The sequence below is a fragment of the Thamnophis elegans genome, chromosome 2 (assembly GCF_009769535.1).
Source record: "Thamnophis elegans isolate rThaEle1 chromosome 2, rThaEle1.pri, whole genome shotgun sequence".
Taxonomy (NCBI): Eukaryota; Metazoa; Chordata; class Lepidosauria; order Squamata; family Colubridae; genus Thamnophis; species Thamnophis elegans.
Genome location: NC_045542.1, coordinates 120,704,217 through 120,723,079, shown reverse-complemented (window position 1 = coordinate 120,723,079; position 18,863 = coordinate 120,704,217). Strand labels below are relative to the sequence as shown.

Sequence of the window (18,863 nt, the reverse complement as noted above, 5' to 3'; positions counted from 1 at the left end):
AATACAAGCATGTTTTAAAAAGAGGAAGGCCCTCTGATGGTACAGGGTTTTATGAAATGGCTTCATCACCACCACTTGAACTGAAAACATGCCTCAACTCTTCCAGATTAACCATAATTTGCCTATCAGATTCTAGGGAAATCCAACTGGATTTTAGAGTACACCTGTGCATTTACAGTATTTATGCCATGACACTTAGGGAAGTGGGGCGAGTATTTACCTGCAGAGTGAAGTAGTGGTGGGATGCTGCCGGTTTAACAACTGGTTCAGAGAGCGTGTGCTTTGCGTGCATGCGCTGCACTGAAAATGGGGCATTTAGAACCTCAGTTGCTTAACTTCCAAGTCAGCAATGGTAAGTAAAACAGCTGGGGGGGATCAGCTGTGCCATGTGATTGAGATGAGCTAGAAAACAGGAAATAAAGTACAGGATAGAGTGGGCCCAGCTGTTCATCGGAGCTACTGGTTCGCCCAAACCATTCCAAAATGGTGGAAGCCCACCCCTGGAGTGCAGGCCACTGGAGTTCTTCAACTATCTTGGGCTGATGACACAGCCCTGAAAGACCAGCTGTAGCTTTGCTACCATCTAAGCTCAGAATGGGACAGCTTGCCACAGCCAACTCACCATTGCCAGTTCATTGTGGCCAACTCACCGCAGGACAACTTGGCATGGGACAGTTCAACAAATGCAAAGTTAAATTAAGTTTGGCAGGCCCATGGCCAATAATAATAAAATAAAGAAAGTCAATTCATAAAAACAAGAGTCACCATGATTTTGATGAAAACGTGTCCAGCAATAATAAAAGTAACTGAATGAAACAATTAATACAGCATTGAATTGTCCTGTGGCGAGTTGAACAAGGCAAGTTGTCCTAGATCCATCTAGGTTCTAATGCAACCATTTTGCATAAGACCGCTTTGGATGATACTAAATCTAAAGTATCCACTGTGTAAAAACATATGTATAAATCACATTAACCATCTGAAAGGAGAGTTTAAGGTCCTTGGAACACTTCACAACACCACTTTCATTAGATTCCTCTGTTGCTTGATCTCCAAGGAGTCCAATAATTCTTGTGATTCTTAACTCTTCTCTGCAGCCAAAAGAGCCTTCCCTCCATGCCTTTGTTAACAGAGATAATGAGATATTACTTAAGAAGCTGTCTCTAGGCCTGACCAATGTTAACAAGTATGGATGATATCCAATACACTATTAACCCAGCTCTTGGAAAATGTAGTAGCATTGTACTTTAGGAGCTCTTAGAGGAAACAAATTATTTAAAACCTTTCTGGTTTAGATTAAGAGCAGAATCTGCCATGGAGACAACCTTGATTATATTGACGATGACCTGAGGTCAAATAATTAATCAGAGATATACAAATCTGTTTGTATTTCTAGATTTCTCAATTGCTGTGACCATGATGTTCTATATATATATATTTTTGAGAGCTGGGAATTAAAAGTTCTATATTATGGTTCCATTCTTTTTCCCTATAGCCATTTTTTAAAAAGATGGCACTGGAATAATTCTGTTTGACTGACCTTATTGTCCTGAAGTCATGCAAAATCCTATTTGTATTATTTAGCATTTGTTTGAAGTTGCCTGAAAGATCATATCAGGGTTTGGAGTTTGTTGGCACCAATATGCTAATATTCACCTATGCTCCTCTTTTTTTCTGTAAACTATGCATTGTACATTTCGCAAGCCTCCATGTGTATTTAGGGTTGAGGTTTGGAGAGCAAGTTGAAGATGAAGTTATACAAGCAGGAATTGAGGCTGGTTTCAGAAGTAGAGAAGCTGACATCAGGATTTGAACAATAAATTTGCTTGGGATTAAATCACACTTTTCCTTAATGATCAGATTATATTTAGGAATCCTCCTGGACCCAGCTTTGATGCTGGATAGCCACATAAGATCTCTGGAAATGAGGGCTTTTATCAACTCTGGACAGCAACCTAGTTGTGTTTAGGGGTGGACTTCAAAAAATTTAGCCTGGTTGCTGGGTGTGCATGGCCATAATGGGCGTGGCCTAGTCAGCCTCCTGCACCATGATGGGGGGAGGTTTGCCCTTCCCAGGCTGCAGAGGCTTTCCTCAAGCCTCTGGGAGGGGGAAAACAGCCTCTCCAGGCTCCTGTGGCCCTCTGGAGGCCGGAAATGGGCTTGTTTCCAGCCTTCCCAAACTTCCGGTAGGCCCGTTCCCTGAACCTCTGTGCACTCCCTGCACTTATCTGCATCCACAATGGGCCGCGTGGGGATTCCTGGGAGGGGCGGGAGGGGATGGGCCAGCCAGGAGTGGGATTTGAGGGTTCTCCGAACTGCACAGAATCTTAGCTAGAGATTCTCCTGAACCCTAGCGAAGCCCTAGCAGCCCACCCCTGGTTGTGTCCTTCTGCAGAGTATTGCTACTTGGAATAACACGGATTAGGAGGAAGTATGGAATCCATGAATACAGAGGCTCAACCATCTGTTTCTCTTTATGAACACCTCACCAATGTATGAGAAAGACATTCTTTAAATTTCTTCCAAGAAGTCCCAAACAGTTTTTTTTCTATTCCACCTTCCAAATTGATACCCAGAAGTGTAGGAGATAGTGGCAGACCTGCTCTAGAATGAAGCTGGCATTCCAGAAATGTTGATCAAAGTAAACCTTGGGCAAGCAGCTAAATGGTCTGAGCTAGCAATAACAACTATATGTTCACCATTCACCATTAGCAATTCAACAACTCTGCTGGTCAACAAATTATCTGGCATTTTACTGACAGTTGATGTGGCAAAACAATTAGCATTGCCAGCAGTCTTTCAATTATTCCTTTCAGCCCAAACCCAGAGGAGGAAGTTACAGTGTTTGCTTTTGCTCATTATCTTACCCAAATGTTTAAGTAGTCAAGGAAGGTGCCCGTTGAAGTGTGACTTGACATTTACTTGTGTTTTGTTTCCCGTTGTGCACCTTTGATTCACATTTGTCTGGCCTCCTGCTTTGTGTATTGGGTTTACTTTATGAGAGAGTTCCTTTTTCCCATTCCATACCTACACGAGAATTTTACACTGTTTGTTTGGCATTGTCCCATCATATCATGTAACATATTCTAGGGTCCTCTTTAGCCGCCTCCTGGCAGAATTTTTTAAATGATATTAAAATTGGGGTGAGGGGAGAGGAAGAAGAAGAGCAAATTCTTCAGCTGTCTTCCCTCCCAGTTGGAAATTCTAACTGGAACTCCTTCATTGTGCATTGATTCTTAGAATGCACAAATACACAGCCATGTCTACTCCTAACAGTGACCAGAAATGGTTATTTATGTATGAAACTGAAACTTTTATGCCTATCTGACTGATAATGTTCTCCCCAACTCCTCCCCCAACTGCTGTTGCTGCTTATGTTCCAAGTATACTATTTTTGCCTTATTTGTGGGAACTAATTTTCACTGGGTATTGCAAAGCCCATACATGAGGCAGGGAACAGGAGTCACTTTCAAACATGAGGAATCACTCCTTCTTGGTAGTAAATTATAGACATTCCACTGAACTGCACTGAGATGTATTATTACTATTGTACCCTTGGGTTGTCTTAAAATTATTTTTATTCAGTCAGTCCTGGAATTGGACTTTTCTGGAATTGATGCAGTTAGTATGTATTGGAGAAGTGATTTGGAAGTCCTTATTACTTGGCAACGAGTTCCCTCAATGGAAAAATAGCACATTGCAAATGAAACCCATCGTTCAGTTTGGATTTTAAATGGCTGTTATCTTCAAATGCTGTTTCTCTTTCCCTCCCTCCCTCCCTCCCACTAAGCCCCCTTCCTTCTTCTTAAATTACTTGCAGTCACAGCAAAAAAAAATGATGACTTTGAAATAAGGGAAGTAACAGTGTGTGTCTGAATTCAGGTGTGATGATTTAAAGTTCTGTTGGTTCTATTATTCCATTTCCAAAGACTATGCAGTTTTTCACAAATATTATAATTTACTTAAGACTTATGGCAGTGATGTTCTTTCACCTGTAAAGGGCTATTTCTGGGGGAGAACAGTGTTATTATCATCATTGTTTTTTAAAGGGGGGATTTAGATATTAGGATATAGTATTCATCTTTTAAGGGATGTGGTGGCTCAGTTGCTGAGTTTGTCGATTAGAAAGGTCGGAAGTTCGGTGGTTTGAATACCTAGCACCGCGTAATGGAGTGATCTCCCATTACTTGTCCCAGCTTCTGCCAACCTAGCAGTTCGAAAGCACGTAAAAATGCAAGTAGAAAAATAGGGACTACCTTTGGTGGGAAGGTAACAGCGTTCTGTGTGCCTTCGCCATTTAGTTATGCCAGCCACATGACCACAGAGATGTCTTTGGACAGTGCTGGCTCTTCGGCTTTGAAACGGAGATGAGCACCGCTTCCTAGAGTTGGGAACAACTAGCACATATGTGCGAGGGGAATCTTTACCTTTTATTCATCTTTTCCATAGAGGAATCTTCCATATGAAATTCTCCCATAGTCCTCACACAGCTTTAAATTGTTCCTATATATATTTATCATTATCCGCTTCTGGCTGTGACGGTAGAACACAAGGGATTGAGAGAAAACTGTTTTACAAGATGAAGACAGTCATATATGTTATGGTTTTAATGGGTATTTTATTGCAGTTATTGCAAGCCGTTTGAGCCACAAGTAGTAGCCTACAAATAATTGTAAACAAGTGATTGTCTAGCTCAGGATGGCATTATCTGCATTTTGTTCTTTCACCTATTTTAACTCCATGCAGTGGAGTCCACTCTGTTCAGGGTTCTATGACAAAAAAATATATGGGGAAATCACCCTAAAGATATTGTTTCCAACCACAGCTCTCTGTTAAGAGGTTAATTTGCTTCTGTTTAATTATATTATATTCTGAGAGACTGCCTGGACAAGTCCTTGCCATTTTCTTGGCAAGATTCTTCAGAAGTGTCTTTTTGTGGCTTCTTTTCTGGGGCTGAGAGAGACAGAGTGACGGGTCCAAGTTCATGTGCCTAAGGTGGACCTAGAACTCATAGTCTCCCAATTTCCAGTCTGATACCTTAACCTCTATGCCAAATGGCTCTCCTCATAAAGGGTTATTGTACGCACCAAATATAAGAATAGAAAATATCACATCATCACATTTACAAAGCTTTTAGGGGTAATAAAGAGATAATGTTTTATTTTTATAATCCATACAATTTCAGGGTTTTTTTTCTTTATTTCTTTTATAGATGATGGGCCTTATTCGAAAGGAAGCAAAGACTCAGGCGGATTGGATACTGCATTGGTCTCAAGAAGGCAAAGTATACCAGGTAGCTGCATTTATTGTCTTATTTGTGAGCATTTATTCAATTTGCTTTGCTAACATATAGGTGGGTAATGTTTCTTGTTTTATTTCATAGCTTATTACAACAAAAGTAGACAGATTTCACCCTAGAAGGACTTCATTCTCTCTCTCTCTCTCTCTCTCTCTCTCTCTCTCTCTCTCTCTCTCTCTCTCTCTCTCTCTCACACACACACACACACACACACACACACACACACATTCCAGGTTTTCTCCACCCAAATAAAAATTCAAGTCCCTGCCCACCACCCACGTGTCTGTCACGTGGTCCAATCAGGCACTGTCCCCAACTGGAGATGCCTCCCAGTCACACCACTCAGATGCAGGGCAAGATGTCCTTGACTTTCTGAGAAAGGAATGTTATTTAGACTTACATATCTCCCATACTCCATGTAATCCCACCTCCCATTTGCCTATAGCAGAAAATGTGGCAGACCTGAAGGCCCAATGTAAAAGATAGCTTCCAGGCCTGACATGGATATTCTCAGAATTTTAGATTCATCATTTGGAAATTGTTTGAGTTGTAGAATTTAAGGGGATTTTCTGTTATTTCATGTAGAGATCTACTTCTAGCTTCCTCTTGCTCCCCCATCCACCCCCTCTCTCCTATCCATCCTTCCAAAACTGAAGGCATTTTGCGGTCAGGAATACTTATACAATATATCACACAGAGATCTGTCTTCTCTACTGTGTGATGACTCTCCTCTTAAATCCTTGTCAAGTTCTGATCTACATTGTTAAACTTGAATTTGCCGGAAGGATCAGAGTCTGATGAAGAGGCAGTTTGACATAAGTAATTAAGAGCATCCCCTTCATTAATGTTTTTTTTCCCCACACTATGAATTAAACATTATGTAAGACAGTGCTCTAAGTAATGTATTGGTAATTTTAAATCATTAATGTTCAAGTGAAAAAAAATTAATATGCCAAAGAAATCAGGAATTTTATACAGTATTCTAAGCAATGGGACTTTGGTTTTTTTCTCTGAAGTGTCCCCTTTCCCCTTACGTACTTGGGAGGTGAAAGCAGTTGAAAAATCCGGTAAGCAATGGGACAGTCTCACTACACAGTGATATTTGGTTGAGCCGCACATGGCTGACAAAAAGTATCAGAATTCTTTCTATTTCCTAGGAATTAAAAATTAATTATTTCTGTTCAAGGCAAGCTGGAGGGCTCTTTCCATTTTAATCTCTCAGTCCCTGTGCTGGTATTATCTGCATCTGATAGTAACACTAGAAGTCTCAATGGAGTGCAGCACTATACAGAATATGTGTGGTTGGGGGTTTCCGTGAGGAACTAAGCAGATGAAAATGAAAGTTTCAATGCATAATTATCTATGTAATGGTAGTTACCCAGGAGCAGAGACAAGGAATTATCTATCTATAATTAACCTATGGGTTTAAATAAATAAATAAATGCACTAGAGTCAATGAGTTGTGAATAGTAAAGTTTGTAGAAATGTGTGGATTCAGGACACCATGTAGTAGAAAGAGTTCCATTTTTTGATAGCACATTGGGTATCATAAGGTTGAGAAGTAGCCTAAAAGAATAGAATAGTCCAGTTAGACTAGTTCAAAGTCTAGTTTTATTCTGATTTAGCATGATGCTCCCACAGTGACCATTTGATGCCACAAGCAGAATGAGATTACAGTAACATTTTCTGATTCTTTACAGCAATAGATATACTTACCAGAGGTGGTATTCATGATTCAGGCAAACCGGTAGTGACAGTGGCGGGAGGCTCCATCCACCCACCCAGAGGTCATCACAGATGATCTGCGAACGTGCAGAAGGTTCTGCGCACACGCAGAAGTGCCACATGTGCATGTTTCTGGTTCTGAACCACTAGCAAAGATGAGAGCATTTCATACCTTATACTGATTGATTCTGTTGCTGCAGGGGATAAACATCAAGCCATCCTAAGATAGATAACCTGATTACCCTATCCTTACTAATGTATCTAACTTCCTTTGAAAGCTATCACAAATCATTCTGGTAGATCTGTGGCATGTGAAACATTGCCTTTTATTTGTCCATAGATACCTCAACTTATGACTGCCATGACTTCCAACAGAAATTCCAGGCTGCATTACTGTCATAAGTCAAGGACTATCTGTATCTGTTCTTTCCTGCCTTTGTTCCCTTCGGTTGGAGTTTGGAGCATGATATCTCTATGGTCAAGTTCTTTGTCAGATGAATTTCTCTATCCCCTTTTAAAGCCATTCACGTTAATATTTTTCACTATATCTTGGGGTATTTACCTCCCCAGTGAATCATGAAGTACATAAAGAAATGATATGGCTTGGCTTTATCTATTCTGAATCTCCTTTCAGATTCATGGGATGACCTAATGTTTGAAAGAGGGAGAATGTTTGCCTGTCTTTCTTCATGAATTGCATGATTTTATACATATTGGTCATTTCCTAGCATAGTTGTCTAAACACTTACAAAAGTTTCATCTTTTCCTTGCAGTAGAAAAGGCCTTTAAGCCTCTGTTTATTTTGATTTCCCTCGGCTTCATTTTTCCCAGAACTATTATATAGTTTTCGAATACGGTAGCCAAACATTGTAGACAATAGCTTATATAGATGAACCATATCCTTGTATAATCATGTATATTTATAATGGTATCTTTATGGGATATTTATATTTGCTATGTATTTGTCTAAGTCCAGCTATCTCAAATAGACAAGCCATATTGGTCATATAGTAAGTTGCAGGTCCTAGGCTGTATCAACAAAGGGATAGTATCAAGATCATGTGTCAGTACCAATTTACACTGCACTGGTAAAACCATGCTTGGAATACAGTTTTGGTCATCAGGTTACAAAAAGGATGTTGAGACTCTAGAAAAAGTGTAGAAAAGAGCAGGAAAGATGATTAGGAGACTGGAAGCTAAAGTATACCACGAACAGTTGTGGGAAGTGGGTATGTCTAGTCTAATGAAAAGAAGGAAAAGGGATGACATGATAGAAGTCTTCCAATATTTGAGGGGCTGTCACAGAGAAGAGGAAGTTGACCTATTTTCCGAAGCACCTGAGGGCATAACAAGAAGTAACAGACAAAAAGAAGTAAGATTATCAAAGAGAGATCCAACCTAGATTAAAATAAATTTCCTGTCAGTGAAAACAATTAATCAATGGAATGAGTTGCCTCCAGAAGTTGGAGGTTTTTAAGGAGAGATTGGACAACGCTTTGTCTGGAATTGTATAGAGCAGTGATGGCTAACCTTTTTGCCTTTGCATGCCAATAGCGTGCGAGTGTGCCCACACCCATAATGCAGTGCATGCGCAATGCACATCCCCTGAGCTCTGCCCCCCTGTGCATGTGCATGCGACCCCCCCCCCAGTGGCCCAGCAGGCCTCCCTGAAGTCTCCTGGGACCAAAAATGCCCCCTGTGCATGCATGCGTGTCTCCTGCATGTGTGGCAGAGACCCAAAAAATCAGCTGGCCTGCAGGAGGCACACATGCATGCACAGTGCAGCTGAGCTGGGTGACGGCTCACATGCCCACAGAGAGGGCTCCGCATATCACCTCTGACACGTGTGCCATAGATTTGCATCAGGGATATAGAGTCCCTTCCAAATCTGTTACTCTGTATTCTCATTTAGGAGTCTAGAATTGTATTTCTCAATCTCAGCAACTTTAAAGTGTGTGGAGTTCAACTCCTAGAGAACTGTCTAGAAAAAGAAGTGCAGGGGGAGGGAAGGGAGGGATGACACAAATAAACACACCCTGCCATACTTAGCCAGAGAGAATTTTGCCAAAGTCTGCAGACGCCACATTGGATGTCATTGTACTTTAGCTGTTTCCAAAGGGGAAAAATAGTTGCTGCGTAGCCTAAATTTCTAAACTTGGCTAGAATGATGCATCTTAAATCAAGTGTTGATGATCCTCCTCTATCTGATTTGTGTGTTTTCTGGTTTAGATTGTGCTGCTGATGTTAAGCTTTTTTTTCTTTTTACAATGGAAATGTAATTGGCATTGATTTGATACCATTCTATACCCTTTAGTTGCTATTACCCCAGCTCAGGGGACGCTTTTATGGAAATGCAAGATGCAGATGGAAATGGAGCAGGAACTGAATAATGGAAGCGTAAAGGATGTAACACTCCTCACTTAAAAAATAATCTGGCTTTAACATTAAGAGTCAAGATGACAAGTACTGTATAATAGATAACCCAGAACATTTATCCCTTTCCAGTGTTTTCATATATATTTGGGGTTTTTTCCCCACAGCACTATTATTACAAGTATTGGTGTGGAACAGTCTTTTTTCAAATTTGTCCATGCTGAAGCTACTCGTCTGGATTATGTTGGAATGCTATAAAAGTATAACAGTATTTCGTCAGCCATGGTTGCACAGGTTGCCCAAATGCCTGTGAAATGGTAATATCAATAGAATGATGATGTAAACTCAGAGCTTAAAAAGCAGTGGAAGTAATTGGCAGATCCTAGGAAGAGAAAATGAACACAGAGTCCCATATGGCATACTGTATCAGAGGAAGCAGTATTACAATAGTTGATGCCAAAGCAATGATCAATAAATAAAAACAAAAGGGAAGAGACAGAAGAAAATGCTGCTGAAGAAAAGGAGGCAGCTGCTTCCCCCACTTTTTTTTGTTTCAGTTCTTCAGTGGCTGATCAAATAAAAGCTGTTTAAAGTCTAAACTGGCTGGGGAATTCTGGAAGTTGAAGTTCAAACGTTTTAAAGTTGCCAAGTTTGGAAAAAGATGGTGTAGAACAGGGGTGTCAAACTCATTTCATTGAGGGCTGCCTCAGGATTGTATTTGATCTGGGGGGGGTGTGTCCTGGGGGCATGGCCAGGGGGGCATGGCCAGCTTGACATCACTCATGTTGGGGGTGCCTGTGGTGACCCGAGCACTCTGCTGAGCTCTGTTTTCAGTTGGGACGGTCTCCTGCAACTCTCTGTCAGTGAAAACGGAGCTCGGGAAGGCTGTGTGCGGTTCTTGCGAGCTCCATTTTCATTGGTAGAGGCACCACAGGCTGGTCTTTTGTTATTTCCAGGGTGGCCTCATGGGTCAGATCAGTGGTGGGATTCAGCCAGTTCGCACCACTTTGGGAGAACCGGTTGTTAAACTTTCTGAGCAGTTTGGTGAACTGGTTGTTGGAAGAAATCATTAGGGCAGAGAACCTTGAGTTTGACACCCCCGGTGTTGAATATGTTAATAGAATATAATGCTCTGGCAGCAATTGATGTAATGCTGCTTCAACTTTTAATCACCAGGGTATGATAATAAATAAGTAAAGGTAAAAGTCTTGAACCCAGACTGTCAATTTTCCAGCTGACAAGCTCAGCGTCTTTAACCATTGTGCCGTCTCTCTCCAATAATAAACAGTCCTCACTTTTTATTCAAGGCAACTTCATCTTTCAAAGATGCATTAATCCCTTCTATGGCCAATGAACAGGTCCTATTGTTAAAGCAATGTGGGACTTGTAGAAGGCTTTGCCTACGGCAACATGGGCCTTCTGGAAAACTAACTCTGAAGTGGTTTTGGAAAATTTGATGAAAATTTTGGCCTTTTTCAGCAGGGCCTGGCTTTTGATCTGACTCCCATATACATTCTATAGTGCTTTGTAATGAGTCTTGCAATTTGCCCCAATGCAATTGGTAATCTCACTATTTATTATCATTTCACCTTTTCATTTGTTGCTTTAATCCTAACTACTTTCACCAATGACCTAGAGTTGTGATTGCAACTGAGGCAGACTAGAAGTTTGATTAAATAAATAAAAAGAATTAGGGAGGTAAACTTACTACTTCCAAATACCGTGTTCATGTCCTCAGGTTTAGACTGCAGAAGGTGAAAAGGATATCTAACCATATGGCTGAGTCATACCTAAGGTGAGCTAAGAATGGATGGATGAATTGGATAAGCTAAACAATCTAGAAAAAGAATTCCTTTCATAGCTGAAAAAGGCCCAATGGAGCAGCACTACAGAATAATTTTTAAAAAAATCTTCTGTCCTGAATTATAATCAGCCTTCTTGTCATATCATCACCTTCGGCTCCTCAGAATATTAGAACTCCATGCTTAAATAATTGGAACAAGAATACTTGGAAACAGCTATGTTTCTAATGCAGATTTTCCCATGTGACAAAGAAGTTCTGTTCTCTTCCTATTTTTTATTTTGCTTATTCTTCTTACTTGCTGCTTTTTACAGATACCCAATATTATATAGTATATATTTATATGCTGTTTTCTTTTTAATAGAGATATTGTTATACTAAATTACTTAACTGGACTGTCTTTAATCTGTGTAGTCCTTTTAATACTTTTGCAATTGAAGTCTTCAAATGTACATTTCTGTAAGTTTTCTTGAATGCCTCCTCTTCCAGAAATCAAAGAACAAGATCCAAATGTTGTGATATAATAATAATCTAAATGCTCCAGTATAAATGTTTCATAATAATAAAAATCTTGTGCCCTGAATTGTTCTCTCTTTATATCATCAGAAGAATTTAGAGGAGTCACGATTGTGGAGCTAATAAAAAAGGAAGGAAGCACCCTCGGATTAACTATTGCTGGTGGCACAGATAAAGATGGGAAACCGAGGGTCTCTAATCTAAGGCCAGGAGGACTGGCAGCAAGGTAAGATAATTACAGATGCAGAGTTTCTCAGTTGCAAGGTTGGAGAATGATATGTAAAGCAAGAGTAAACTAGCAAGTCAGATAGTCAATACAATACACATCAAATGGCAAACAAATGGTAATTTTTGTAGAGATTGTCAGTCATCCAAATCATAGTTATCCCAAAGGTGCTTTTTCAGGAGGCAACCAGACTTTCCTGTTCCTTCCCTGATGATGCTTTGCTTCTCATCCAAGCCACGACAGGGCAGTGGAGAATGGAAGGATCCATATTCCTTGCAGACAGCTGGCAATAATAGGATGCAAATTACTATGTGTCTGTGAGGAATACAAATCTCTCTGGGAAGACATATTTCACTTAATTTCTTGCTAAGTATGTAGTGTTAGGGACACAGTGGCTCAATGGCTAAGACACTGAGCTTGTCGATCAGAAGGCCAGCAGTTCAGCAGTTTGAATCCCTAGTGCTGCATAATGGGTGAGCTCCTGTTATTTGTCCCAGCTTCTGCCAACCTAACAGTTCAAAAGCACGTAAAAATGCAAGTAGAAAAATAGGAACCACCTTTGGTGGGAAGGTAACAGTGCTCCATGTGCCTTCGGCATTTAGTCATGCCAGCCACATGACCATGGAGACATCTGTGGACAGCACTGGCTATTCAGCTTAGAAACGGAGATGAGCACCATCCATAGAGCTGGAAATGGCTAGCACGCATGTGCAGGGGAACCTTTACCTTTATGTAGTGTTTAAGTGGCATTTTGAGCTTCTTGTTAGCTTGGAATGACTTATTCCTTTTACCCTCCCAGCTAAAACAGGTTTTGCAGATAGGATTTAAAACTGAACATCATAAAACCTTTTATTTTCTCTGTTGCCATATATGTTTGTTGGTTTTAAAAAAGATGGACAACTCAGGTATTAAGTAAGATTTGTTTTTTGCTCTGCATGTTGTTTACTGTACAGATCTTTCTATTTAGCTAGTCAGTAAAGATATAGCCAGAGTTGATCCAAGACATTTTGGTGACTGGAAAGGACAATAATCTACCCAGGGCCTGCTTGTATGTTTTATACCATTGAATGTACCCTTCAATAAAGAAAACAACCAGGGAATTTAAAGCAAAAATAATAAAACTCTCTGCCTGCTTTTGTTATCTGAGACAATTTTCGCAAGACTATAATGTCTAGCCCTGGAAAAAACTTAAGATATTTTGCTTTGTATGTTACAGGAGTGATCAGCTAAATGTTGGTGATTACATCAAGTCAGTGAATGGGATTAACTTGACAAAATTGCGACATGATGAAATTATAAGCCTACTGAAGAATGTGGGAGAAAGGGTAATATTAGAAGTAGAATATGAGCTACCACTAGCTGGTTAGTATATCCTTAATAAAGCTTTACGGTTCAGTGTTTTAAGATTAGGGAACTTCCTTATCCTTTCCACCCCTTTCCTTTTGTAAAGAAACATACAAACATGTGAAAGTGACTTTACCATGAGACCAGTAATCCTACTTCAGTTGGTAGTAATTTCTCTAGCTGTTCAGGATGTTCCAGCCTTGGCATCTGATATTCTTTTACTTGAAGTGACATTTTGCCAATAATTTCTTACATAGGGTGATTACAGTGGATTCTGCTTTTATCTGTCTGTTAATTATTGGATGTTGTTGGGTATATAAAATAGATACTAGAAGCATCAATAAGCAGACCACACATTAGATTTTGTTTCATGATTATAGCAATAACACTAGGACTTATATACCACTTCACCGTGCTTTACAGCCCACTCTAAGTGGTTTACAGATTCAGCATATTGCCCCAACAGTCTGGTCCCTATCATTAAAAAAATGATTTGTAAGTTTATATATTGTTCCTCATTTGTTTACTCACAAAATAAACTCGTCTCTACAGCAGAATGCCTCCTGTTTGTTCATAAAACCCCAGTTATTCTCTTTTGACCCACAAACTTGAATCTATTTATGGATTCAACTTGGACATCAAACAAAACTATAATGCGACAAATAACACACTATGACATGACCTTTAGTGGATTACAATCGACTTCATAAGATCTCTGGAAGATTGTTCTGAGTTGCAAGAGCTAGAGGTTGGCAATGTGTAAGCTTAGAGAAGAAACATTATTGTAATATTAGAAATGATTATGGTTTTAAATAATATGCTAGAAGTAGAGTTGCTGCTTAATCTTGCTCAATATACAATTGGCCTTTTTTACTCAACTAAATATTTTTATTGCTGGTTTAAAATATTAAAGAGTACATTTAATTTCAGCTAGTGGGCTGTAAATGTTATTAACATTACATAGCGTTGGAAGCAGGCTTTGCTTCTGTCCAGTTACACAACAACTGTTTGTGACAATGGGAAGATTTTTGACCCAGAAGGAGGATTTTGAGGTAGAAAATGCAAACTCTACTCCACCATCTAGTTTGAAGAGCTGATTTCTGGATCTAACTCAAATAATAATAATACTAGACTGATCTGTCAATGAAAGAAATTTTTGTTGACTATCAGTGTGGTAGTTAATTTATTGGATTTTAATTTTGAAGTAAAATAATAAACTTTCCTTGATTTTAGAGGCACAGGGATCTTCTAGCTCTAGCATCTTAGGAGATATATTTCTCTTCTGGACAGTCTTTCTTTATTTGCAACTCCAAGAATTCCCTGATAGCAAGGCAAATGAATGGCTGATCAGGATTACTGAATGTTCTACTCTTCATGTATCTGGAGGGCATCAGGTTGCGAGCTCAAATGTATGAAAAGCTGGGGAGATAGCATTTCTAAAATGGTGGCTTGCGGCTGCCATTTAAATATAATGATTTCTTCCTCTTTCTCATTTCACCAATCTATTTAATTGGTGAATTTTTAAAAACACTATTTATTCTTCCACCAATTTATTTGATTCCTATTGTGCATATATTTCACACACTATTATGAGAAGGAGGCAAGCATTTTGTCTGGAAAGTCATAACACAGAATGCGTTATAGGTTGCCATTTACTCATAACAGATGCAGTCTTTGTTTTTGCATTGCTTTCATAAGTGTTTAAAATTAAATGAAGTACTGAATTAAATATGGACTAAGACACATTTCCTTCAGCGCTGTTTTACACTTAATCATTTTCTCCACTTAATGATCCCAATCAACAACTGTCCTCTTAGCCATGAGGGTTTGAATGTATTCATTCAAAGTTGCCAGCTGGCTTATTATTAAGGTATTTGAGAATCCAATAAACATCTGTGGCAAAAACTGTTAGCTCTAGGAATCCTACTGAGCTTTGAAGCTTGTAGAAGAAAAGGCTCTGGTTTGTTAATATATTAAAACAAGCTCAGAATATATGTATGTTATATGTGTATTATTAAGATTGATCAGAGGCAATTTGCAAGATAGATTCGAGTAATTTTAATGCTGTTATTCAATTATGACAAGCATTATAGGCAGTGATCCAGTTTGTGAAACTTAGAAGGCTTACGTGGATGACTTTTTTGTGTTTGAGATCATCTGCAGAACATATAAATATGCAGATTTTATAGAAGGAGAGTTCAGCAAATGGAAAGCATTAGTTCATCCTTTTATTTCCCTTGTCTGCAGCCCCTGATAATAGTGCTGGCATCATTCCAAAAACCATTGAAGTTACCCTCTATAAAGAAGGCAATAGTTTTGGATTTGTACTACGAGGTCAGTGCACTTGTAATTAGCAACATGCTGGGCCATTTGAAAACAGGGGAAGAGGAGGAAGTGGGGTGACCAATGCCATTCTAAGGTGGTTTTCCGAAGGGCATATTTGGGGAGATGGAAAAATAATCTTCATAAATTGACAGATGGGATATTACCAGGTTTTTCCATATGTTCCAGAAAATGACCCCTAGCCACTTGCTGATTTAAAAACGTGTTCTCTTTTTACAGAATTGTTGGATATGTCTCTGTATCAGTCATGAATTATTTTTGCAAATTGCTTACAGGAGGAGCCCACGAAGACTGGCATAAATCCAGGCCATTACTACTGACTTATGTTAGACCAGGTGGTCCAGCAGACAGGTAATGTTCACATCATTCCACATTTAGTTGTGAACCTTAAACAAATGCTTATTTTTCGTACCACCTATACAAACAAACAGTCCCAATAGCTTTGCATCTCTGCATTTGGTCTTATTGTCCATTGCTTCTTCAACATAGATTCCCTTTAAGTTCTACTGCACTAGTTCTGGGTAGCCAGAAAAGGTGAACTATGGAAAATACATTTGAAAAATTTAATCAGTGGTAGATCATTTAAAACCAATTGCAGGTTCAGCGGCGCAGTAGTGATGGACTGCAAGGGGCGGGAATGTGTTATAAAAACGTCACTATGAAAATAATGTGCCGTCAAGTTGTTTTCGACTCATAGATACCACATAGATAGATAGATTTTCTCCATGCAGCACAGATATACTAGAATATTAATGAAAAAAGTAACACCGGAAAATAGATGTGGAAGTGATAACATTTGAAAGATAAACAGCTAAAAGAAAGAGTAAAAAAAATACATACCGGTAAGCCCTAATTTTTTTCCCATCATCCTTTTTGTGTCAAGCAAATAACAGATCAGAGAAACCTGAACAAGTGCACAAGTGCATTATCAGACTGTCATTCTTTAAAATGAGAAATAATTTTGTGCAACCTTTATTAATAAAAATAAATAACAAATCACCAAATTACAAAGCTACCAGTGATCAGATGTGGCTTAGACAAGTGTATCTCAACTTCTCAGCAGAGCTGACTGGGGGATTCTGGGCATTGAAGTACACCCAACTTAAAGTTGCTATGGTTGAGAAACACTGGCTTAGACAGGTAGCTGGACTTACAGGCCTACCCTACCTCTCAAAATTTGCTCCAGGTTTGTTCCCTGGTTGCATAGGTGAGTTTACTGCAGGTTCATTCGAGCAAAGCAGGAACAGGTTTTGTCAGTTTTCCTGCTTTATAGGTCAGTCTTATACAATCAAATTAGAATTATCTCAAAATTCCAACAAAGCAGGAACACTCTCCAGATTTGTTCTGTACTTTATCAAAAGTTGCACCCCACACTTGGAAAGCTCCTGGACCCACGACATGCACATCTTGGAGCAGATGTAGAAACTTTGAAAGTGTTGTTAGTAAATAAAGTTCCCAAATAAGCATTCATCTCAAGAATATTCTGATTCTGTCAGATATGTGTTACTAATGAGTGCCTCTTATCATTTCATGCAGGGAAGGGTCTTTGAAAATTGGGGACCGGCTATTGAGTGTGGATGGGATTCCTCTTCATGGTGTGAATCATGCTGATGCGCTAAATATTCTGCGTCAGTGCAACCAGGAAGCCCTGTTCCAGATTGAGTATGACGTCTCCATAATGGGTAAAGGCTGTTGGGTTTGATTCCATTCTGGGGAATTTGTTATTTAATAACATATACACTCTTAAATTGCCCTTGCTTTTAAAGCTGATTACACTTGTTGACCTATGAACTGTAGATGCTGTTTGGAAGGTAAATAGCCTCAATGAAAGACACATAGAAGAAGAAAAATATGGCACTTTAGTAATATAAAGTCCACGTCCAATCCACAAGGTAGAGTCCAGGCACAAGTCAAGGGCAATTCTCAGGACAAGAAACAGCCCCCAGAGAAGAAGCAGTTCCAAAAGCACAGTGAAGCAAAGGCCAAATGCAGGCCACAAGAGAAGGGCTAGATCCAAAACCGAACGTGAAGAGCAATCTTCCAAGCAAGGCAAGGCAAACAGCAACAGGCCCAAGTCAAAGCCAGGGGAGTATAAGCCAAAGCAAACAATTGTTCCTGGCAAAGACTAACTCCCCATGGCTTCTCCTTAAGTTATTACCCTCCAGGTGTTCCTTGTGAGGATGGGTGAGGCCTTGCAGTCCTTCTCTGGGCTCTGTATGTCATTCATATCGGGGACACCTGTGGTGGCCTGAACAGTCTGATAGTGAAAGCAGATAGTGAGAGCTCTGTTCTCACTGGCAGAGGCACCATGGGCTGTTTTTTTGCTGTTTCCAGAGCAGCCCCACGGGCCAGATCTAAGCATCCCACAGGCCGGATCTGGGCCCCAGGCCTTGTGTTTGGCAATCCTGATGTAAGGTTACTGTTGAGTCCAAAATGACTGTAGAAGATCAGTGAACTGTTTCAGAAAGCAGTGTCTTGCAAAAAAGATGAAACAACCCATCTGAGTGTCTATTTTTAAAGTCCATTTTTCTCTTTGCAGACAAATCACTTGAGCCGCATTGCCGTGCTTAAGGTTGAGTCAAAGGAGGAAAAGACTAATGATGCCCAATTATGGTGCCCACTTAAGACTAAATTAATAAATCAAATGGGCCTAAAAACATTTCTAGAGATCAGGGATAATAGAGTTTTTCTTATAAATGGAATGTGCTTAAAGCATGCAAATGTTTTTCTCTTAGCTCTAAAGTTGGGAAAACTCTAATTTTTGCCATAGAAGCTTTCAATTTGTGAACATTTCTCTAACCGCCAACTGTGTTTAAGGTGGGCGAAAGAGGGGGAAAAAACCTTTACAGAGATGTTATATTAACCTATTATCTAATCAAAAAGGAAAACCAAATTGTACAGTTGGTGTGCAGCAGCTTTAAAATCATTTCCCCTGGGTAGGGAGTAAGACATGGAATCGGTACTTTTGTTTTTCCTCCAAGGAAAATTTCTTTCCTGAGCTTGCATTTACTTTAGAAAGAAGAGAGTCTGTTTATTGATGCCAGGAAGAAGATCCTGCCAATCAGATAAAGAAGGTTTTCCTTATGAAGTGCAGTGAGGGGAAAAAAAGACTAAATTGCATTTTTGTGCTCACTTGCATTCCTTCAAAGGAGTCATAAACCCTTCCAGTTGATAGTTTGCATTTCAAACAAATGCAACTTTTCCCTTACATTTTTGTACTAAAAAAGATTACAGCA

The 18,863-nt window shown here is 39.5% G+C and overlaps 1 protein-coding gene across 1 annotated transcript in view; it reads left to right on the top strand.

Annotated features, from left to right (window-relative positions):
* Positions 1 to 306: 306 nt before the first annotated feature.
* The window catches only part of GRIP2 (glutamate receptor interacting protein 2), a 118,608-nt gene continuing 100,051 nt past the window's right edge, over positions 307 to 18,863 (top strand). Inside the window, 7 exon segments of the mRNA XM_032239103.1 lie at positions 307 to 352; positions 5,213 to 5,293; positions 11,805 to 11,940; positions 13,157 to 13,302; positions 15,532 to 15,618; positions 15,903 to 15,978; positions 17,164 to 17,309. Of these exon segments, the coding sequence (XP_032094994.1) occupies positions 307 to 352; positions 5,213 to 5,293; positions 11,805 to 11,940; positions 13,157 to 13,302; positions 15,532 to 15,618; positions 15,903 to 15,978; positions 17,164 to 17,309 (718 nt within the window).